Source organism: Alosa pseudoharengus, unplaced genomic scaffold (genome assembly GCF_046254945.1).
Source record: "Alosa pseudoharengus isolate Yale_2024_CS ecotype anadromous, Long Island Sound unplaced genomic scaffold, YU_APseudo_1.1 YU_APseudo_1.1_scf_5, whole genome shotgun sequence".
In the NCBI taxonomy this organism is placed as follows: domain Eukaryota; kingdom Metazoa; phylum Chordata; class Actinopteri; order Clupeiformes; family Clupeidae; genus Alosa; species Alosa pseudoharengus.
This window is the reverse complement of record NW_027468837.1, coordinates 11,070,314-11,087,375: the sequence shown is the minus strand read 5'-3', so window position 1 is coordinate 11,087,375 and position 17,062 is coordinate 11,070,314. Positions and strand designations below refer to the sequence as shown.

The 17,062-nt window shown below is 40.4% G+C and overlaps 3 protein-coding genes across 6 annotated transcripts in view; 2 read left to right on the top strand and 1 right to left on the bottom strand.

Moving 5' to 3' along the window:
- The window catches only part of ripor3 (RIPOR family member 3), a 39,848-nt gene extending 36,876 nt beyond the window's left edge, over nucleotides 1-2,972 (top strand). For all 4 annotated transcript variants that reach the window (XM_076268943.1, XM_076268942.1, XM_076268944.1 and 1 more), the window contains 3 exons: nucleotides 46-129; nucleotides 895-985; nucleotides 1,261-2,972. In XM_076268943.1, the coding sequence (XP_076125058.1) occupies nucleotides 46-129; nucleotides 895-985; nucleotides 1,261-1,361 (276 nt within the window). In that variant the 3' untranslated portion in view covers nucleotides 1,362-2,972. The remainder of the gene's footprint in view (nucleotides 1-45; nucleotides 130-894; nucleotides 986-1,260) is intronic.
- Nucleotides 2,973-3,475: 503 nt separating this feature from the next.
- blcap (bladder cancer associated protein) lies at nucleotides 3,476-6,230 on the bottom strand. Its single transcript, XM_076268945.1, has 2 exons — nucleotides 6,117-6,230; nucleotides 3,476-5,043 (listed from the first exon to the last, which is right to left on the bottom strand). Exon 2 carries the CDS (start codon nucleotides 4,908-4,910, stop codon nucleotides 4,647-4,649), a length of 264 nt encoding a protein of 87 aa, XP_076125060.1. The 5' UTR covers nucleotides 4,911-5,043; nucleotides 6,117-6,230; the 3' UTR covers nucleotides 3,476-4,646.
- Nucleotides 6,231-11,301: 5,071 nt separating this feature from the next.
- Nucleotides 11,302-12,048, top strand: tmem74b (transmembrane protein 74B). Its single transcript, XM_076268650.1, has one exon. The coding sequence runs from the start codon at nucleotides 11,302-11,304 to the stop codon at nucleotides 12,046-12,048; it is 747 nt and encodes a 248-aa protein (XP_076124765.1).
- The last annotated feature ends 5,014 nt before the right edge of the window (nucleotides 12,049-17,062 follow it).

Genomic DNA, 17,062 nt, shown 5'->3' with positions numbered 1-17,062 from the left:
ATTTCTGCTGCTCCAGTGAGGATGTATACTCTTTTACATTCTCAGGCTGTGGTTTATTACACGGAGGTCCTGAAGGACAGTGACATCCGAGTGCAGAGGGCAGCCTGTCTGGCTCTGAAGTGTCTGAAGGTAAGTAACAGCTGAGAGGAGGGATCACTGAAGCTAGCGCCTCATGTGCTCAGTCAAGCCATGCTTATGGTCTCAAAGCCCAATGACCACCAGGGGGGTATTCCAAGTATGTGGTTTAGTGTCAAACCTGGGTAAGTTTAAGTTAACTCAAAGTAAGGGGTAAACGTACTTGGAATACCCCCTAGGACTGTTACTCACACATGTGCTGAGGTCAAACACTGTATAGGAGAAAAATAGGAGTTGGCTGTGACTGATCCGACAGGGATTAAAACGCTGTACACGAGCTGGCCTTTTTTTACGTTGCCTCCCCAGAATTGAGTATGTTATTAAAACAAACATTATAATAACCACTTGACTATTTTGACATGAAATGCATGTTTGCAATGTACTTATGTATGTATGTCCTAGAATGCCACACACATATTATCACATACACAGAGGCTCAGTCTGACATATGGGGCAGATCTTCCCCTGCATCCTCAATTGTATAACTCTCTGACACTGCCAGTATACTCTGATGCCCTATATTACTCATAATATGCTTCATGTTCATTATGTGTAAGATTCATGCAAACATCCCCACACCCAAATCTCATCAGGCCTCAACAAAAACTCAAAAGCAACTAAAACAAACACTTCCCATTTCTCATGACAACTAAAAAAGACCTACAGTGGTTTCAAAACTCTAACAGGAACCAAAACCTACCTGCTAAATATAACAACCATAGCCACCAGGGATTATCGACTGTGATGTATGTTTCCTAGGCAACCGAGAGTGCAGAACAGGTGGCTGAACTGTGTCGCTTGACTGATGAGGACCTTCGGAATGCGGCCAAAGAGACCGTCCTATCATTTGGTAACCTTTGACCTTCTTCTAAAGCCATGATTTCAATATACTATAGAAATGGTGACGACAAAGTCTTCCATTGAATGTCAAAGCTTCAAGTCAAGAGAAGAGCAATGAACGAATAATAGTGATTAGGACAATCTAACAACAACATAAGCCTTTCAGTCACAAACCAAATCTTAGTTGTAAAATGGAAAAGGTCCTGATAAAAAAGGTTATTGTAAAAAGGTCCTGATATCTCCTGTTCAAAAAGTTTCACTATATTCTTTCCAATTGTTTTGCAGGTAAGAAAGGATACACTGCATTTCAGCGGATGGAGAAGATTTGCTCTGAGTTACAGGAGGATGCTTACCAGAATTTGGAGACCGAAATCACAATATTGTAAAAAGAGATAGAAGAGAGTATGGAATGTGGACTAAAATGAGCCATGGCTCAACAGTGTGTACATACAAGCGTTCAATACCTACATGTTGTAATGGAGCAATTTTCTTTTCACTAATTCACAGAAGAAAAAATGATCACACCTCATTATTGCAATAGACTGTGAGTTGAAGCCAGTGAGCTGAAGCCAGTAAATCTGCACAGATCAGTTGCATAGCTGGGTCACAGATCTGCTCACACCGTGTAAGTGCTTAGACATTGGACAAAATGGTGCTTGACTAAATACATTAGGTATTTATGGCATGGGTCATCTGTCATGGTTGTAAACAGAGAACTATACATGATAAGTTATAATTGAGGTATATGGTATGTCATCCTTGATGGTTTTGAATGAAGTTCTAATTATAAGTACACACATGTATTATGGACAAGTTTTTGTACATTATAAAACTGAAAAAGGAAAATATTTATAAATAAATATTATATTTTACCCTTATTAACATATGTACACAAGAAACAACAGAATAAATGTATATAATGTGGTGAAATGGTGTGTTGTGACTGAGCATGAATCTGCAGAAGGGGGAGCATTTTCCATGTTATAAGTCAATTAAATGCTGTCAGGAGGACCAGCTGCAAATTGTCCTTGCCGAACATCTGCTTGACAGTTTCTCTTGCAACCGATGATTCTGTTATATCTATATCAAATAAATAGTTTACATTTTAATAATGGATGTAGACATCTCTGGATGAGACCAACCACTATTCTCTAAGCATGAGAGCCTTGGCATAGAGAGGTATATTTGGGCCACAACAATTGATTAATTAATTGATTAGTTGTCAACTATGTAAGTCAACTGTTCTGTTAATTTGTTTGTCATTTTGTTGAGGAACATGCCTAGAAATTATCGGACTGCAACTTCTTTGACTTGAATATTTTCTGTTTTACTTAGTCCTCCATGACCGTGATCTAAATATACTGAATTTTGGCAAAGCAAGGCATTTGAGGACATAATCTTGGGCTTTGGGAAACACAGATTGACGTTTTTTCCAGTTTTCTGACATTTTATTGACTCACGTTTTTCAGTTTTCTGACATTTAATCGATCAAACAACTAATCGATTAATCAACAGAATAATCAACAGATTAATGTACTCTGAAAGTAACCATTACTGGCAACCATTAATCCAGCATTTTACGCATATTCCCACAGGCGGTTTTCATTCCCACATTTAAAATAATCTACTTCCTGCGCAGGTGAGAGGGGGGTAGTTGGAAAATGCACTTTATGCTATAAAATCTACATTGCCCTTGTTTATTTGTGGTTCAAGGAGTTAGTGTGTGCCAGCTTTGAAAAAGCTCTGCAATTTTCACACACAAAGAAAAATTATTGTAATGCTGTAGAGAAGGTAGCTATACCATAACATCTTTCTCAGAGGTGACTATACAAAGGCAAAAATCAGCAACCCTACATTGATTGATGGTTGCTCTGACGTGATAATGCAACAGGCAAAATAGTTTGATTATACACGACTGAGGAAATGAACAGCCACTACAATAGAAAACTATTATTTACCTAGTAACAAGACCACATTTCTGTTTACACATTTGCGAGTAGCTCTGTCTCTGTGTGTGTGTGTGTGTGTGTATTCACTTAATTGTAGCCTGTTTACACAGGAAATGGTAAATTTTGTTGCATCGTAGTTTTCAAGAGGGAGAATATATTAATCCAAAGGTTAGATCTCAACAATAACAAATACATATAAATACAGTAAAAACTGTGGCTAATGTAAACAGCTGAGAACTTGTAAAAGTTTGAGGAAATTTATTTCCAGTGCTTTTTTAAAACCTGAGGCATTTGCCTCAAATTCTACTGCACAGCAAACCAGTAAAGGGATCATGGACATAGTAAATTTCAGTGTGCGGAGATGCATGTTATGATGAGCTTCCATTACCATCCACTAAATTAAAAGCTGTTTTCAAAAAAGAAAATAGCTGAAGACTTTGTAGTAGACAAGGTCACTAACTTCACAGCACAGAATGATAAACAATCCTTCTGAGTAAAAAAATAAAAATAAAACAGCACTGCACCACACAATGTCACAACAGGTCAAAAGATGTACTCTAATCTCGTTTAATGGCAAACAATTGTTTTCTTACGCTATGACAAATCACACGCAACACAATTCACAAGTATTGTTGGATTCATTGTCAAAAAGTTTCTTTTAAAAGCAGACCAGGCAAACAAAAACAACTAAGCCGCTGTGTGCCTGTGGGTCATTGGATGGCCACCAGCAGAAAGATTAACCCTCATCCGGATAGGTCCTCTGTCCAGAATGATGTAATACTGAGTGAGATCGAGTACAAAACTAAACCCTTTCAACCGAAAAGCTCATTAGTCTAAATACAGGGGGGCAAGTAATTTGAAGTGCTAAAAGCTCTCCAAACAGGTCATCTAGGGTAGTAGGTTGAATAAAAACAGCGCAAGGGGAAAAAAAAATGCACCATTTCATCTAATGACTTTGGTGACGTAAACAAGGGGCATGTCACACCTGTTGTTCAGCCTATGCTAGGTAATTCTTGTGGTGCATTCTCCCCATTATGAACATTCAACCATTTGGACTGCTTATCCCATTGTGTATAAAAAGGTCCTTGCTGAAGACACACCCAATCCCATATAGTCCAAGACAATCAGATCACCCTTGATCTTGCACATACTCCAATAATACATGGACATTTTTCCATATTCATGCCAAGCAGAATTTATGGTTAACACACCCAAAGGGTCACCAATAGAAATTGTCAGAGTACCTGATCTTGTGATGGGGGGGAATGGGGGATTTTGGGGGGGGGGGGGGGTACAAGCTGTATGTTCTCCATACATCTCTTAAGGCTTCCTTGCAAACCAAATCACTGTCAATCTAACCTGATGGAAGGAAGGGCGGTGACCCACTCAAGCTCGTTTTAATTTACACCATCGGGAACACTTCATTTAAAATGTTGGTAACAATGCATGATTTCTAAACCACTGGAAAAAAAGAGAAAAGAACCCTACAGGTCACTCATGCAGTTTTCATATCTGACCCCAGAAAGAGATCAACAGTACAAATAAAAGAGGTGAATGTGTAGGAGAGGGATAAGGTATGTCATTATCACATCATGGGCAGACAGTGCTATTTCTCAGCATTGCTTCACTCCTGGCAGGGATTTCCAGTGAAGGGTTCCAGGCTTTAGATATAGGCTAAGATTGTCCAGATTATAGCTGTTGAGCGAGCTGAGCTGATGCTCTTTAGGTGCCAACGATATTGGGATCATGTGCAGAGTCCGGCAGTGGAGAATCATGGCAGTGGTAGAGAAAGCAGTTTCCCCAGCAGCTGTAGCAGATGAGGAACAGTGCTGCCAAGAACACTAAGGCACAAATGGTGCACGGCTTCCTCTCCAACAAGAAGCTGAGCAGGTAGAAGCCCATGAACATGGAGTGGTTGAACCATAATGCTGGATTCAAAGGTTTTGGGATGAGGAGGACTGGGAGCAACCACTGCAGGCAGTACATGGTCTCTTGAGGAGTAAATGCACCAAATTTAAATGCCTAGTCCAAAGTAACAGGTGGAATGATGCTCACAATGAGATTGCCAGCCGCCACAGCAGGTGCATGGGATCAAGACTTCTCGGATCTCATGTAAGGCCTAGGGATAAAGCAAAGACATCAGGCAACACACATCAGTTCTCAAACAAAGTCAAGACTTACAATATTACATCCATTGTCATTTTCAACTGAGTTGCTATTATGTAAACTCATTCTACATAATATTACGCTAAAGCAACCAGATTTGTCTGACACCCTGTCTCAATAACAGGAATTTGAAGAGGTGTAGGCTACTCTCTTACCAAACTGCAGTGACGTTTGAGAAGTGGCCTGACTGCATTCGCGGCTCTTGTCATGTAAAAATAGCTACGCCACCCCTAGAACTAGTCAACTGCAGTAAAAGCCGTCAATCACACTTTTAGACAAGGATTCCATTGAAGTTTAACAGAGGACAGTCGAAGTGCTTTACCAAGTTCTCGGTTTTTTAAACAGTTAACTCATGTTAAAGCAAAACAATGACGTGTCTTAAATGGTGAGCTAGCATTATTGGTCACCACCATTACCGTAGAGTTAATAATGGAATATTGACCTATGTGCTATTATTATTATGCAGCCTAATACAGCCCGTTTCAACTTCACTGCTAGCGTCGAGGCTATTTAGAACCAAAACCGGCCACTACAAGTTCCCACCAGCTGAAATGCATTGCTCCCTTCACATTAGCCATGCTAACGTACAAGGTAAACTAGCCAGCACAGTCAGTGAGCCTGCGGAACTAACTATTTAGGGGAACGACAGCTAGCTTGTCCTTTTCGAGGATAGTTCCAAAGTCAACTTATGTAAAAAATGAATCGGTCTCAAACTAAACCTAGTTTATTAACAATAAAGACGTATAAACCACCCATCAAAGCAATATGGGCCACAACTAGCAGCATGCTATCTGCCACATACAAAGCATACCATTTGTTTTGCTAATGTTAGCTTGCTAGTTCTAGGTAGGTTCTTTGCCAATGACGCTTACTAGCCTCTAGCTACCTGATAAAGCTACCACTAGCTAATTACTTAGACACTCGCTTTCATCAGACTTGTATTCAGAATTGTATCACTTAATTCATAAGACCATGTGCATTGAAAACAATCGTGTACGTCTGTTATAGTATGCCACGCATTCAAACCTGTCATTCTCCATGTTCAACCTTGCGTATTCACAAAGCTGGACTCCATTGCTTTCGCTAGCAACTCAGATTGATTGCGCAGCTGCTGCCATCTAACCATAACAGTAGAAAACTTAGCCGTGCTAAAGAGGACCTCGTTGGTATAGCTCGTCTGGCGTTGCCTGAATTTAAACGAGTGATTTAACTCGTTTTTGGTGTAATTAACATGCAATTACAACAACATTTTTTCTCAATCGTACATTGTTATTTTTTTGTCTAGTAATTACGTGTCCACTAGTTTGATGCTCGTACGTCCAGCTGAGCATTTAAGGCATGGTATTGTCCATGCCTTCCACTTTTAATCAGGGGAACAGCAGAGCCCGTCTGGGAACAGGCTTTGAGGGATGAGCGTCAGACAGTAAGCCTCCTGCTGGTCAAATGCTGGAATTAATTAGGCTGTGCTGGCAAAGTTGTTTTGTTGGTTCTATTCTATGTGCAAGGGCTTATGTGAAACTAAAACTGCTCATTCTAAACGTTGTCAACTTATGATGGTGTAAGCCCTACCTTTGAGAAACATCACCATGTCGCAGAATAATGTTAGAGCTCAGAACAACACTGGATCTAAATTATAGCACCTTGCATGTTTGGCAACATACTCATGCGTGGAGGCTAACGCAAGTAAACGCAGTTTATCTTATCCACCTCTGAAATTTCAGAAGTAGAGTTTATCCACCCCTTTTAGAGTATCCACCTCTCAACTATAACCTCCACTATCAACAAACATGTTCTGAATGCCTTTTTTAAAAATCCGATACCGCATGGCGCAGTCCACCTCACCGTGATGACAGAAATCATAGTTTACCCTCTTACCCATTTTACCCACTACATCCGCTTACCTGCGACCTGTGTTCCACCATGACGCCTCAGACTTATTTGTTGTGCCCATCACTGCTGTAACAATATTTTGACTGGTAACAGTCTTTAGGCTAATGGCCATGTTCTCAGCGGACTGACTGCAACCAGAATGTAGGGACCTGCATTTGGCATTTTATTGAAAGTGAATGTTCAGTTGTAATTGTCAGTTGCCCTCATGAGAAAAGTGTTATGTGAAGCAGTGGCAGGACTTCCAATGTAGGCCTACCAAAGTGATGGAGGGGGTAGCCTAATGTCAAGAACGAGCCAGGTGAGGGACCTCTTGTACAACAGGCACATAGTACTCTGAACAGACAGGTTGTGTCACTGACCATGGTGCTGATGCTGCGCAGAAAAACTGGTGGTGGCTTCACCCAGAAAGGCAACATTACATACCTCCAACAGGGGAAGATGAGTTAGTGAGCCTGAGCCAGCCATGAAATTAAAAGATAAGCTGCACAGTATTCACAGTGCTTTATTCGTGACATAACGTCACACACAAAAAAAGCTCTCTGGTATGCGGATCATCTTTTAATTCTCTTGGATACTGATATGCTAGATCCTGCACCCATCCAAAATTGGCTTTGGGATGAGCATGGCCTTGCATTGCTTCGTATTAAACAAGCGGAGTACAGGCAGGGTAAAATAATTCCCCTTCACCAAAAATAATATAATTCTCTAGAATAGAGTAGCATGACGTTTGTTGGGTGCCAACCAATAAAAATGCAGTCCTCGATTCTGGCAAGAGGTTGTTGACATTTGAGGTAAACAGCCAATCAAATACACCCAATTCTCCTGAAGCGACGTTGTGAGCAGATAGATTAATGTTTTGATCTGAGCCATGTGAGCCATGAGAGATTTGTTAAACATAGACTGGATGAAGAACTTGTAGCCTAGAATGCAAAGAGATTTAGCTGAATATAATGAAAAGTGTAATGTATTATAGACCTAATCAAGGACTGCTTCTTTAACTGTATTTTATCTGTGCAGGTTTTAATGATATAACGCAGGCTTTCATAAGATGAGAGTGTTTTTTTTGTATCTTGGACACAGTAATGCTTATGGTTCTCTCTGGGCTATCTACATATTTCAGTATTGTCCTTTTTATCAGGCAGGACATAACACTGACAGCTATAATGTAGTCAGGGCAGAACATTTGATCAGCTTCATTAACTGGCTTGGCCATGTAATATTAGGTGAGCTGCTCCCATTCTCGGTTTCCTGCCAGTAGTGGACCTGGGGAAAGGTGAAACACAGCTACTGACACTTCAGTTAACAGCTCTTGTGGTGAAATATATTTGTCCTTGGGGGATTGCAGAAATGTCCAAAGTGCTTCTGTTGAATGCAAAGAATGTGATTGAAAAGGTACTCGTAGCCTGAAATCCATTTTCTGTCGTCCCTTTTAGCCTAAGATGTTTCTTGTGCTTGATTTCACCCAGTGACCGACACACTTAATGCTGCTTTTACTTGGCAAGCTAGTAGAAAAAACAATCATTACTGCTGTTCTGTTGATAGACTTTTATTTAGTGTACTACCTCTTGTGTTCAGCAGGTAAATACCATCATTAGACAAAGGGATGTCTTCTGGTCTGCCTGCAAGCATAAATAATGCAAGTGAGTGGCTTGATTCAACACAGTTTCCATGGCAATCTGTTCTCTCTTAATTTGTCTTGTGTTGATATACCAACCTCTTGAGTTAGATTTGAGTCCAACAGAGATACCTCTACACAGTTTTGGTGTTGGCTGATAGTCTGGTCTCACAAAATGGCTCACCTGAGGAGTCTTCACACTGGTAATATCATCCAATTTGGGCGGACCATTTTAGAGTGGAGTAATAGTGGCCTAGCCAATAATGCTAAAATGTACAATTTGTAATGGTAGTTACCCCAATCTCATTCCCCCAACAGGAGTTATGATGACTGAATCAACCACCCAATACTGGCCATTTAAATAACTGAATTGTGATAACACTTCACTCGTTGTCTGCTGTGGAAAAGTTGGCTGCATGATTATTATGACCGCCGCGCAGCGAAGCGGCGGTCATATAGGTTTAGTCAGAATTTTTTTTTTCTTTTTTTTCTTTTTTTTCTGGCATGTCCAAATTTCCGTCAATGATTTCCGGGACACTGAAAGACCGGGGTAGACGAAACTTGGTGGGCATGTAACCCCACATGGATAGCATGGAACCATCGTTTTTCGTTTTGATCTGTAGCCCCCCCGCTGTACTGGACCCCCGAAAGGAGGGTAGGGCAGACACAGTTTTCTGTGAATATCTTGAGAACCGTAGGGCTTAGGATGACCAATTTTTTTCGTATGTTTGCTTCCAGGGGTCATGTTAACCCATTCCATGTGCACACATGTGCATAAACAGATAATCATACGAATGACACATACTCACACAGTAGACATATGTACGCATGCATGCACATGCACAAACACACATACGCAGGCAAACACACAAGCACGCACACACACACACACACACACACACACACACACACACCCACACACATAAACATAAACGTGTACACGCACACATGTACACAATTCAAGAATTTCTCAGAATTATGAACAGGCAAGATGGGGGTGAGGTTGTATAAAATGAATTTTACATGTGAAATCTATGAACTAATCATGTTTTGGTACTTGCTGTCTAGCAGATACCAGTGAGAACTGAGTGTGGATAATGCAATTTAGTGAGACAGTTAGAATCATATAGGCCTTTCAGCATAATTTATTTTTGTGGAAAGAACGTGCTGGACTGGGCAGCGGTCATATTTTTGTACCGCTCTGCGGTACATCTAGTTCTGTCTCAGTCAGGGTGTATCAAAATCATAGCACTGCATCTCAATAACCCTTGATGATATCATCCACCACAACATGAATTGTAACCCATGTGCTCAGAGCCATGATCTACTCAGGATCCTGGTTAGATTACATCATTTTGTTGTATAATTCTGCATTAGCGAGAGAGAGAAAGAAAGAGAGAGAGGTCATGAAATGCTATTAATGTGAACAGGTATTGATGTGATTTTTAATAAACAGATTTACAGTAGGCTAATGAGCGCATCATCTTTTCTTCAAAATAATTGGGTGAAGCCTGGATCATCTGATGTCCTTGATAGCCTAATACAGATAGTAGGCTATCATTCCCTTATCTCCTCAGATGACGCCCTTTGGTCATATTTCCTCAAGAGGCTTTTTCTTCTGAGGAACTGGGTCTCCACGTATTGTTGCATTCGTGAGTAGAGGGACCAGTGTTGCCTCTCGCTTTCATATTGAGCAGATTTGCTCCGCGCATGGCGTCTCTCCCGAGAGGTCTCTTGCAAAGGTCTCTCTCACAACACCCTGCAATCCTTCCCCCCACTCTCTTTTATCACTCGAACATCGATAACCACAGGTAGGTGTGCTTACAGCCATCCTCATTTTTGATGTATGCTCATTTACACATAGTAACGCTCTCTCAGTGGAATCTTGATAAGATCCGGTTTGACAAATTGAAGATGTAGTCGATAAAGTAGTATTATTGGAATGGGCATCAAGGTCATATCTGGTTTGATTACGCGACACGTTAACAATCCTCAAAACACAATGTGTTTAGTTTTCAAATTAAAACTGGAGAATGGGAGGGTGGTTTTTGCTTGGGGTTCATAATGCCCGGTGCAATTTATTGCATTGAAATTCAGTGCTTTCCGAGCACATACTGACAACTTTGAGCGCGACGTAATCAACTCCTTATTTCAAATAGGTTACGGCACATCAAAGCTGTGTTTATGGCTCTCCGCTCCATTAATCTCGCTGAACTGACCGCGGTAGTAGATGCGATGCCGGCTAAGTTGAAGCAGGGTGGAGAGGCGTTTCTGTCGTAATCTTAAACACAGTCCTTGACTTCAGCGCTCCAAGTCAATCGTCCTCGTGAGGTAAAACAGATTCTTTCTGTAATCAGAACGTAATTCCTTAATTTGACATCGCAGTTGTCGACTTGTGGATAGGAACAGAGTGCGTGATTCATGAGCAGGCTATTGGTATAGCCTATTTTATTGCCAGTGGCAGTGGGCTTTTAACACATGCTGTTTATTTTTTGCAACTAGAGCTATAAGCTTTGCTTGGAGTTGTCGACGAACCTTCTCGTGAAATACCGTTTGTTTTGCATTCAAAGAAAATCCCATGTGTCACTGGCCGTTTTACCAAACGTCTCATGGTTGACTTATTCACAGGTATCCGCAGGTATTCGCAGATGTGAAAATGAATGGTGGGAGGTTCTAAAACGACATGGTCACCCAGCTTGATTCTAGATGGAGTCTTTGAATGCGGTGGAGCTCCGTGAATTGGGGGATGGTAAAAGGCGAGATGCCCACGAGGCCTCGTCGCCGCAGCAGCCCTCGCGGTCAGAACCTCGGACAGCGACTGGTGGCTTCGAGAACGCGTCCTATCAGGATGAGGACGAGGAGATAAAGTTCCCCACCGGCTCAAGACAACACATCCACGAGTCTATACCTCACACCAGAGACCGGCCGATTCCCCCAAATCTCCAACGGGATGAGCTCTCTCCCCGATCTGACGATGACCAAGAGTTGGATTTTAGTGGGAGTACCGTGGACTATGGATTCATTTCTGCTCTGGTGTTCCTGGTCAGTGGAATTGTCCTGGTAGTGATTGCCTACACCATACCCAGAGAAGCTAAGGTCAACCCAGACATGGTGACAGCTCGCCAGATGGAAAAACTAGAAATGTACTATGCACAGCTTGGTTCCCATCTGGACAAGTGTATAATAGCAGGTCTTGGGCTGCTTACACTTGGTGGGATGCTTTTGTCAATCATGCTCATGGTGTCAATATGTAAGGGTGAACTGTACCGCAGGAGGACTTTCGCCATGTCCAGGAGACCCAGGAAAACCTATGGATCTATAAATCTTCGAATGAGGCAGTTGGAGGGTGAGGGCAGGGATACTCTTGTGGACTGTGAACCTAACACCACCTGCACTGGTCCAGTCAGTGAAGACAACACTAGCCAAATGTCTACTGCGACAAAAGAACTGTAGCACAATTGTCTGCACAATTGTTTTCAAGGGTTATTTCTTATCTGGGGTTGTTCTAAGACAAGCATGTGAAGGTAAGGCGCATTTCAGACATGTTGTTTGAAATAGTAGGTCACAGGGATAGCAGGTTAGAGAGAGTACAATTTTCAATCAAGAATGTTATCACAACTGGATAAAATAGCATTAGGATTTAGTTGTTGATCAATGCAAAAAGCACAATAAGTAACCACAGAAAGAAATATTTACACAAAAACAATAATGACATAACATGCTGCAAACTAACAGCTATCTGCTTCTCAAGACTTGAAATATATATCTGTATAATCTACTGTATATCAGATTATTAATGAAATCATGTACATATTTTCAATATGTAAGGTTGCCTTAAAAAACACTGTCACTGTAAATTGAAATCACAATGCCATGTAGTAGGTGGTCGGTTTGTGATTCAAGGATTATAGGACAGTTGCTGTATAACTTGGATGTGCATAGCAACAGAATGAAACATGTTCAGTGGGTGAGTATTATTCAATTCATAAAAGTATAAAAGTCAGTGTCTAACTAATTATCCAATAATGTTAAATATTTGTAGGTGGGCAGAAGTCTTTACATACATAGCGGAACTTGCTCCCAAGTCAGATTGTTACTCACAGGATGTTGGATTGTTTTAAGACAGTACAGTAATTAATTATCCAACCATAGCATTCTGTGTAAAATAATGTCAAAGAATTTGTATACTCACAATTAAGAATATTAACAAAGGGGAATGAGAAAAGAAAGGTTTCTTTATAGATCAGTCTGGATTGTTTCAGAGTGTCAACACAATCTGTGATTTCCTATTGGTCTCACATTAGTTTAATTTGTCATAATGCTGTTTACATGCATATTTTTTTATATCATCTAAAAAGGGCATATTTAACATATCCCTTATTAAACTGTTAGCATCTGATGAATGAACTACTTAACACAGCCACTGAGACAGAAACAACAGCTCATTCAGCTAATGTATTTTTACACAAGCACGTCTCACAATTCTCAATGTTGTCATATACACAACCCTTTTGGCATGCTATCACCTTTAGGTTTATTATGTCCATGGCCATCAGAGGGGTTATATCAATGCATTAGCGTAACTATTGAATGTTAATGTCAACATCAAAACAATATTCACAGAAATACTTTGAGCTGATTTGTTTTTTATTTGTTTTCCTTCTATAAGCTGTTAACTACACCTAGGAATTATAATGTATAATGTATAAAGTATAATGTTGCTATATTATAATGTATTGCAACAGCCTTATTTCAGTGTAATGTGTAGATCACGCCATGGTAGTGGACTATGGGGGCCATTTTATAGGACAATGCACTTGTCATCAGGATCATCTCTTTATTTTCAATTAATTGTATGACACCCAAAGGCAGAATCTGGCACCATCAGAATATAGGCCCAAAACTGCTCAAGAGATGTAGTTGCATGGAACTGAGAGATAGAGAATTGAATATAGGCAGAAACTGTAGATTTACGCAAGAGAAATGTTAAGAACCACATGAGAGAATGTGTGATGAGAACAGTCTGTAGAATGATGAAAGTTTTAGAACAGAGCACACAACCGAATGAAAGCAGCCCATCTTTAAACTCATTTGCAACTGACTTAAAAGGAAACAGCAGAGGATATAATGAAGAAGGTAACATCAGACAAAATACCTGGCTATAGTTCCTGATTTATAAGCAAACAAAAAATGCCTTGTGTATCCACAGTTACCTGCTTGTACCAGCTATTGTGCCTATAGACATATACTCTGAAAATCACCATTTATTGTAAATTTGTTCATCAAACTAATAGTGAAAATGTTGGCCTTTCTTGTTTGTTATTCAGCACTTAGATTGCACTTCAAATAATTTACATCTCAGACCACAGGTGACAATGGCAGCCTATGTGAGAGAGTGCTGTGTTTAATCTTGCATTATTATATGTAATATTTTGGTAGTGTTGATGAGTAAAGTGTCTTGATATCTACCATGACATTTATGACATTAGTGAGATGGATTATAGGTGAATGGTGAAAATGACATCATAATATATGTTTACAGATGTTTTGTGATCATATCACAAGCTACACTTCATGGATCGTATCACCTGTGTTTTTTGTGCGCTTGCCTCTACGTTAGCCTGATTCTCATGTTGTCTTTGGGGTAGGCCTACATAGAGTCTCTTGTAAAGGTTCACTGGACTGGCCATTACAATCAAATTGATGACTGTTCTTTATATTTATTTGTACAGCATATTTAATAATTTATTACAGAAAACGGGATGCGGCACTGATTGTTATTGAGGTGTTGAATTAAAATGAACAAACTGAATGTCCCCACCAGCTTGAAAAATGATAGATGTTGTCTTTCTTTCTCAATGCAATACAAAGCTGATACAGCAATATAACTTGTACACTCAAGGACCATATCAACCCTAATAGGAATGTTTCCTCAATTGGTTATATGTAAACCTGTAAAAGGTCAGGAGAAATTAAAAGCCGATTATTGCACACAGCCTTTGTGACTTTATTCACAAATTAAATCTAATTAAAAGCTTGTACTGGATATTGCTTATGATCTCAGCATGCTCAATTAGACTGCCCTTGGAGTTAATGCACAACTGCAGAGGACACAGGGAGTAGGTGACACAAAAGCAAAGAGGCCATGTCCATGTAGTGATGTTCTAAAGACTCAGCTGAAGACTCGGGGACTAGGTCCCTGAGAAAGTCATTTCATTTCAGAAATTAACTATTGTTCACTAGTGGCATTCAAGAGTACACTTACCCCCGGTTTTATTAACTGCATGATGTGACGTGGAATGACCTAACACAAGTGAGTTTGTGGGTTGTCTTCAACCAGTAAATTATCTCAGTTATTGAACAAAACGTTCAGGGTTGTCACTGTCCAACTGAGTCCAGTCCAGCCGTAACAAAAGCTAACATTTAAAGAATGTAAGCATATATCTACAGAGTGTATTTGCCATTTAACAGACTCTCATCTAGAGTGACTTACTGTGAACTAACTTACTACAGGGACAGACCCGCTAGAGCAGCCTGGGGTTAAATGCTTTGTTCAAGGGTACAGTGGTTGCCCCTGTGATTGAACTCACGGCCTTCTGGTGTCTCACTTAGGCGGCCAGATCACTAGACCGCACAGCCAGGTTTCCACTTTTGTAAAACTATTCTGAATGTTTTATAGGGTTCTTGGCTGTTATCTTGACAAGAAAAAAATGGATTCAATAGTTTAGACTGAATATGATGTATATTGTTTCATCTAGAAAGAGTGGAAGGCTGGCACTGTGTTCAGTGTGTGTTTGTGAGTAGTTTACTGAAAGCAGTGATGGCTATTCTTTTTCAGACTTTAGCTGGATTAATCCACCATTATTAAATTAGCCTTTTGTCAAGCTGAAGATTTATGACAAACAGCTTAAACGAACGGAGAACAATGGATTGTTGTGCATTTTTGTGCATGGTGAGCTGATTGATTCAAACCCTAATGGCGTTCTGCCTAAAGACTGTAAGTCATTTACACAATAGTGTGGATGTATTAGCCTCTGAAGTTGTCTCTGGAGCCTGATAGTCCTATTACTCAATGTATGTGGAGCTTCAATTAAGTCATTGATATCAGGTTATTGATGGGATAGTCTGCAGACTAGGAAGAAAAAAGTCCCTCTAAAATAGCTTCACATCGAAGCATTGCATGAGCTTCTTACTACCATTACTTTTCATCACTCTCTCTCTCACTTTCTCTCTCTCTTTTCCTCCCAGTTGTTTAATAAATACCACATGGCCACAAAATGAATTGGCCATGCCACAGCTGAGCTCATCTGTGGGCAATCCGAGCTCTCTCTGTCTGTACACCCTGCCAGTCTCTGACTCCCGTGCTCACCCAGCGGAGCCATTTATCTCTGCCGGGGTGGCACTGACAGGCAGAAGCACTTTGCAATGTTTAATTACGTGGTGATGGGATGTTATCGTAGCATTCAGTAGCAAAGCAGACGGTCAGTGGACAGCGACACTTAATTATTCCACCACATCAGTATTTAATAGGACAGATTGGTGGACACATTTACAGAAGCGAGTATAAAAAATGAATGGAGCGAAACTGCCAGCAGTGTTTGTTTGTGAAGGTTTACTGGACATGCAGGCAGTCATCCTTATTTCACAGTAATCCCATACCTCTACCTCTCACGTTCTTGATATTTTTTAGAGATGTAGCAGAGGACAGGCCATTAGCAGAATTGATTTCCATTACATCTGCTTCTACCTCCCCCACAGATAACAAATAGTCCCGTCTAACTCATGAACATGTCACCATTTCGCTAAGCCTCGGTGTCTGTGATAGACTGCGTGCTCAATAGAACATCCATAAAGCAAATGATATGCAGAGATGAGGCCCAGGCATGAAATACAGTCTAAATGTAATTGCTTCATTTACATGAAATTTACAGGATTCATTCATGAGATTGATTTCATTTACCTTATCACATAAATATTTAAAAGGCGTCTTGGTATGCTAAATCTTCAATAGGCATATAACCTAAGGGTGCAACGTTTCTGCAGAACTCCAGTTTATTTCAGTGGAAATTTGGCTAAAAAAGAGCCTGATTGAATTACATCCCTATGACCTTTTTTCGTGCCCTTGCAACAAAAAGGAAAGAGGACAGAGAGGCCATTAAACAGCAAGTAGCCTACTTACTGGCCATATGGAAGCCCCACTCCTTCAGGTGCTTAGCTACTGTATGTCATCTTATGTACAGTCTGGATCAAACAAGCTTCTGTCTGTACATTGTGAAAACGCTTGTTTAATGTTTAGGACACAGAGTGCCAATCCCGGCATGATGAATCAGAACACAGGCAAGGCTTTTGCATTTGGGCCAACAAGATAGTTTGCAATAGGACATTCTAGAATCAGGCAGCATATCAACTGGAACAGTTCAGATGCACAGCAAGCTTTCATTCACAGCCTGGCTATTTCTCAAACTAT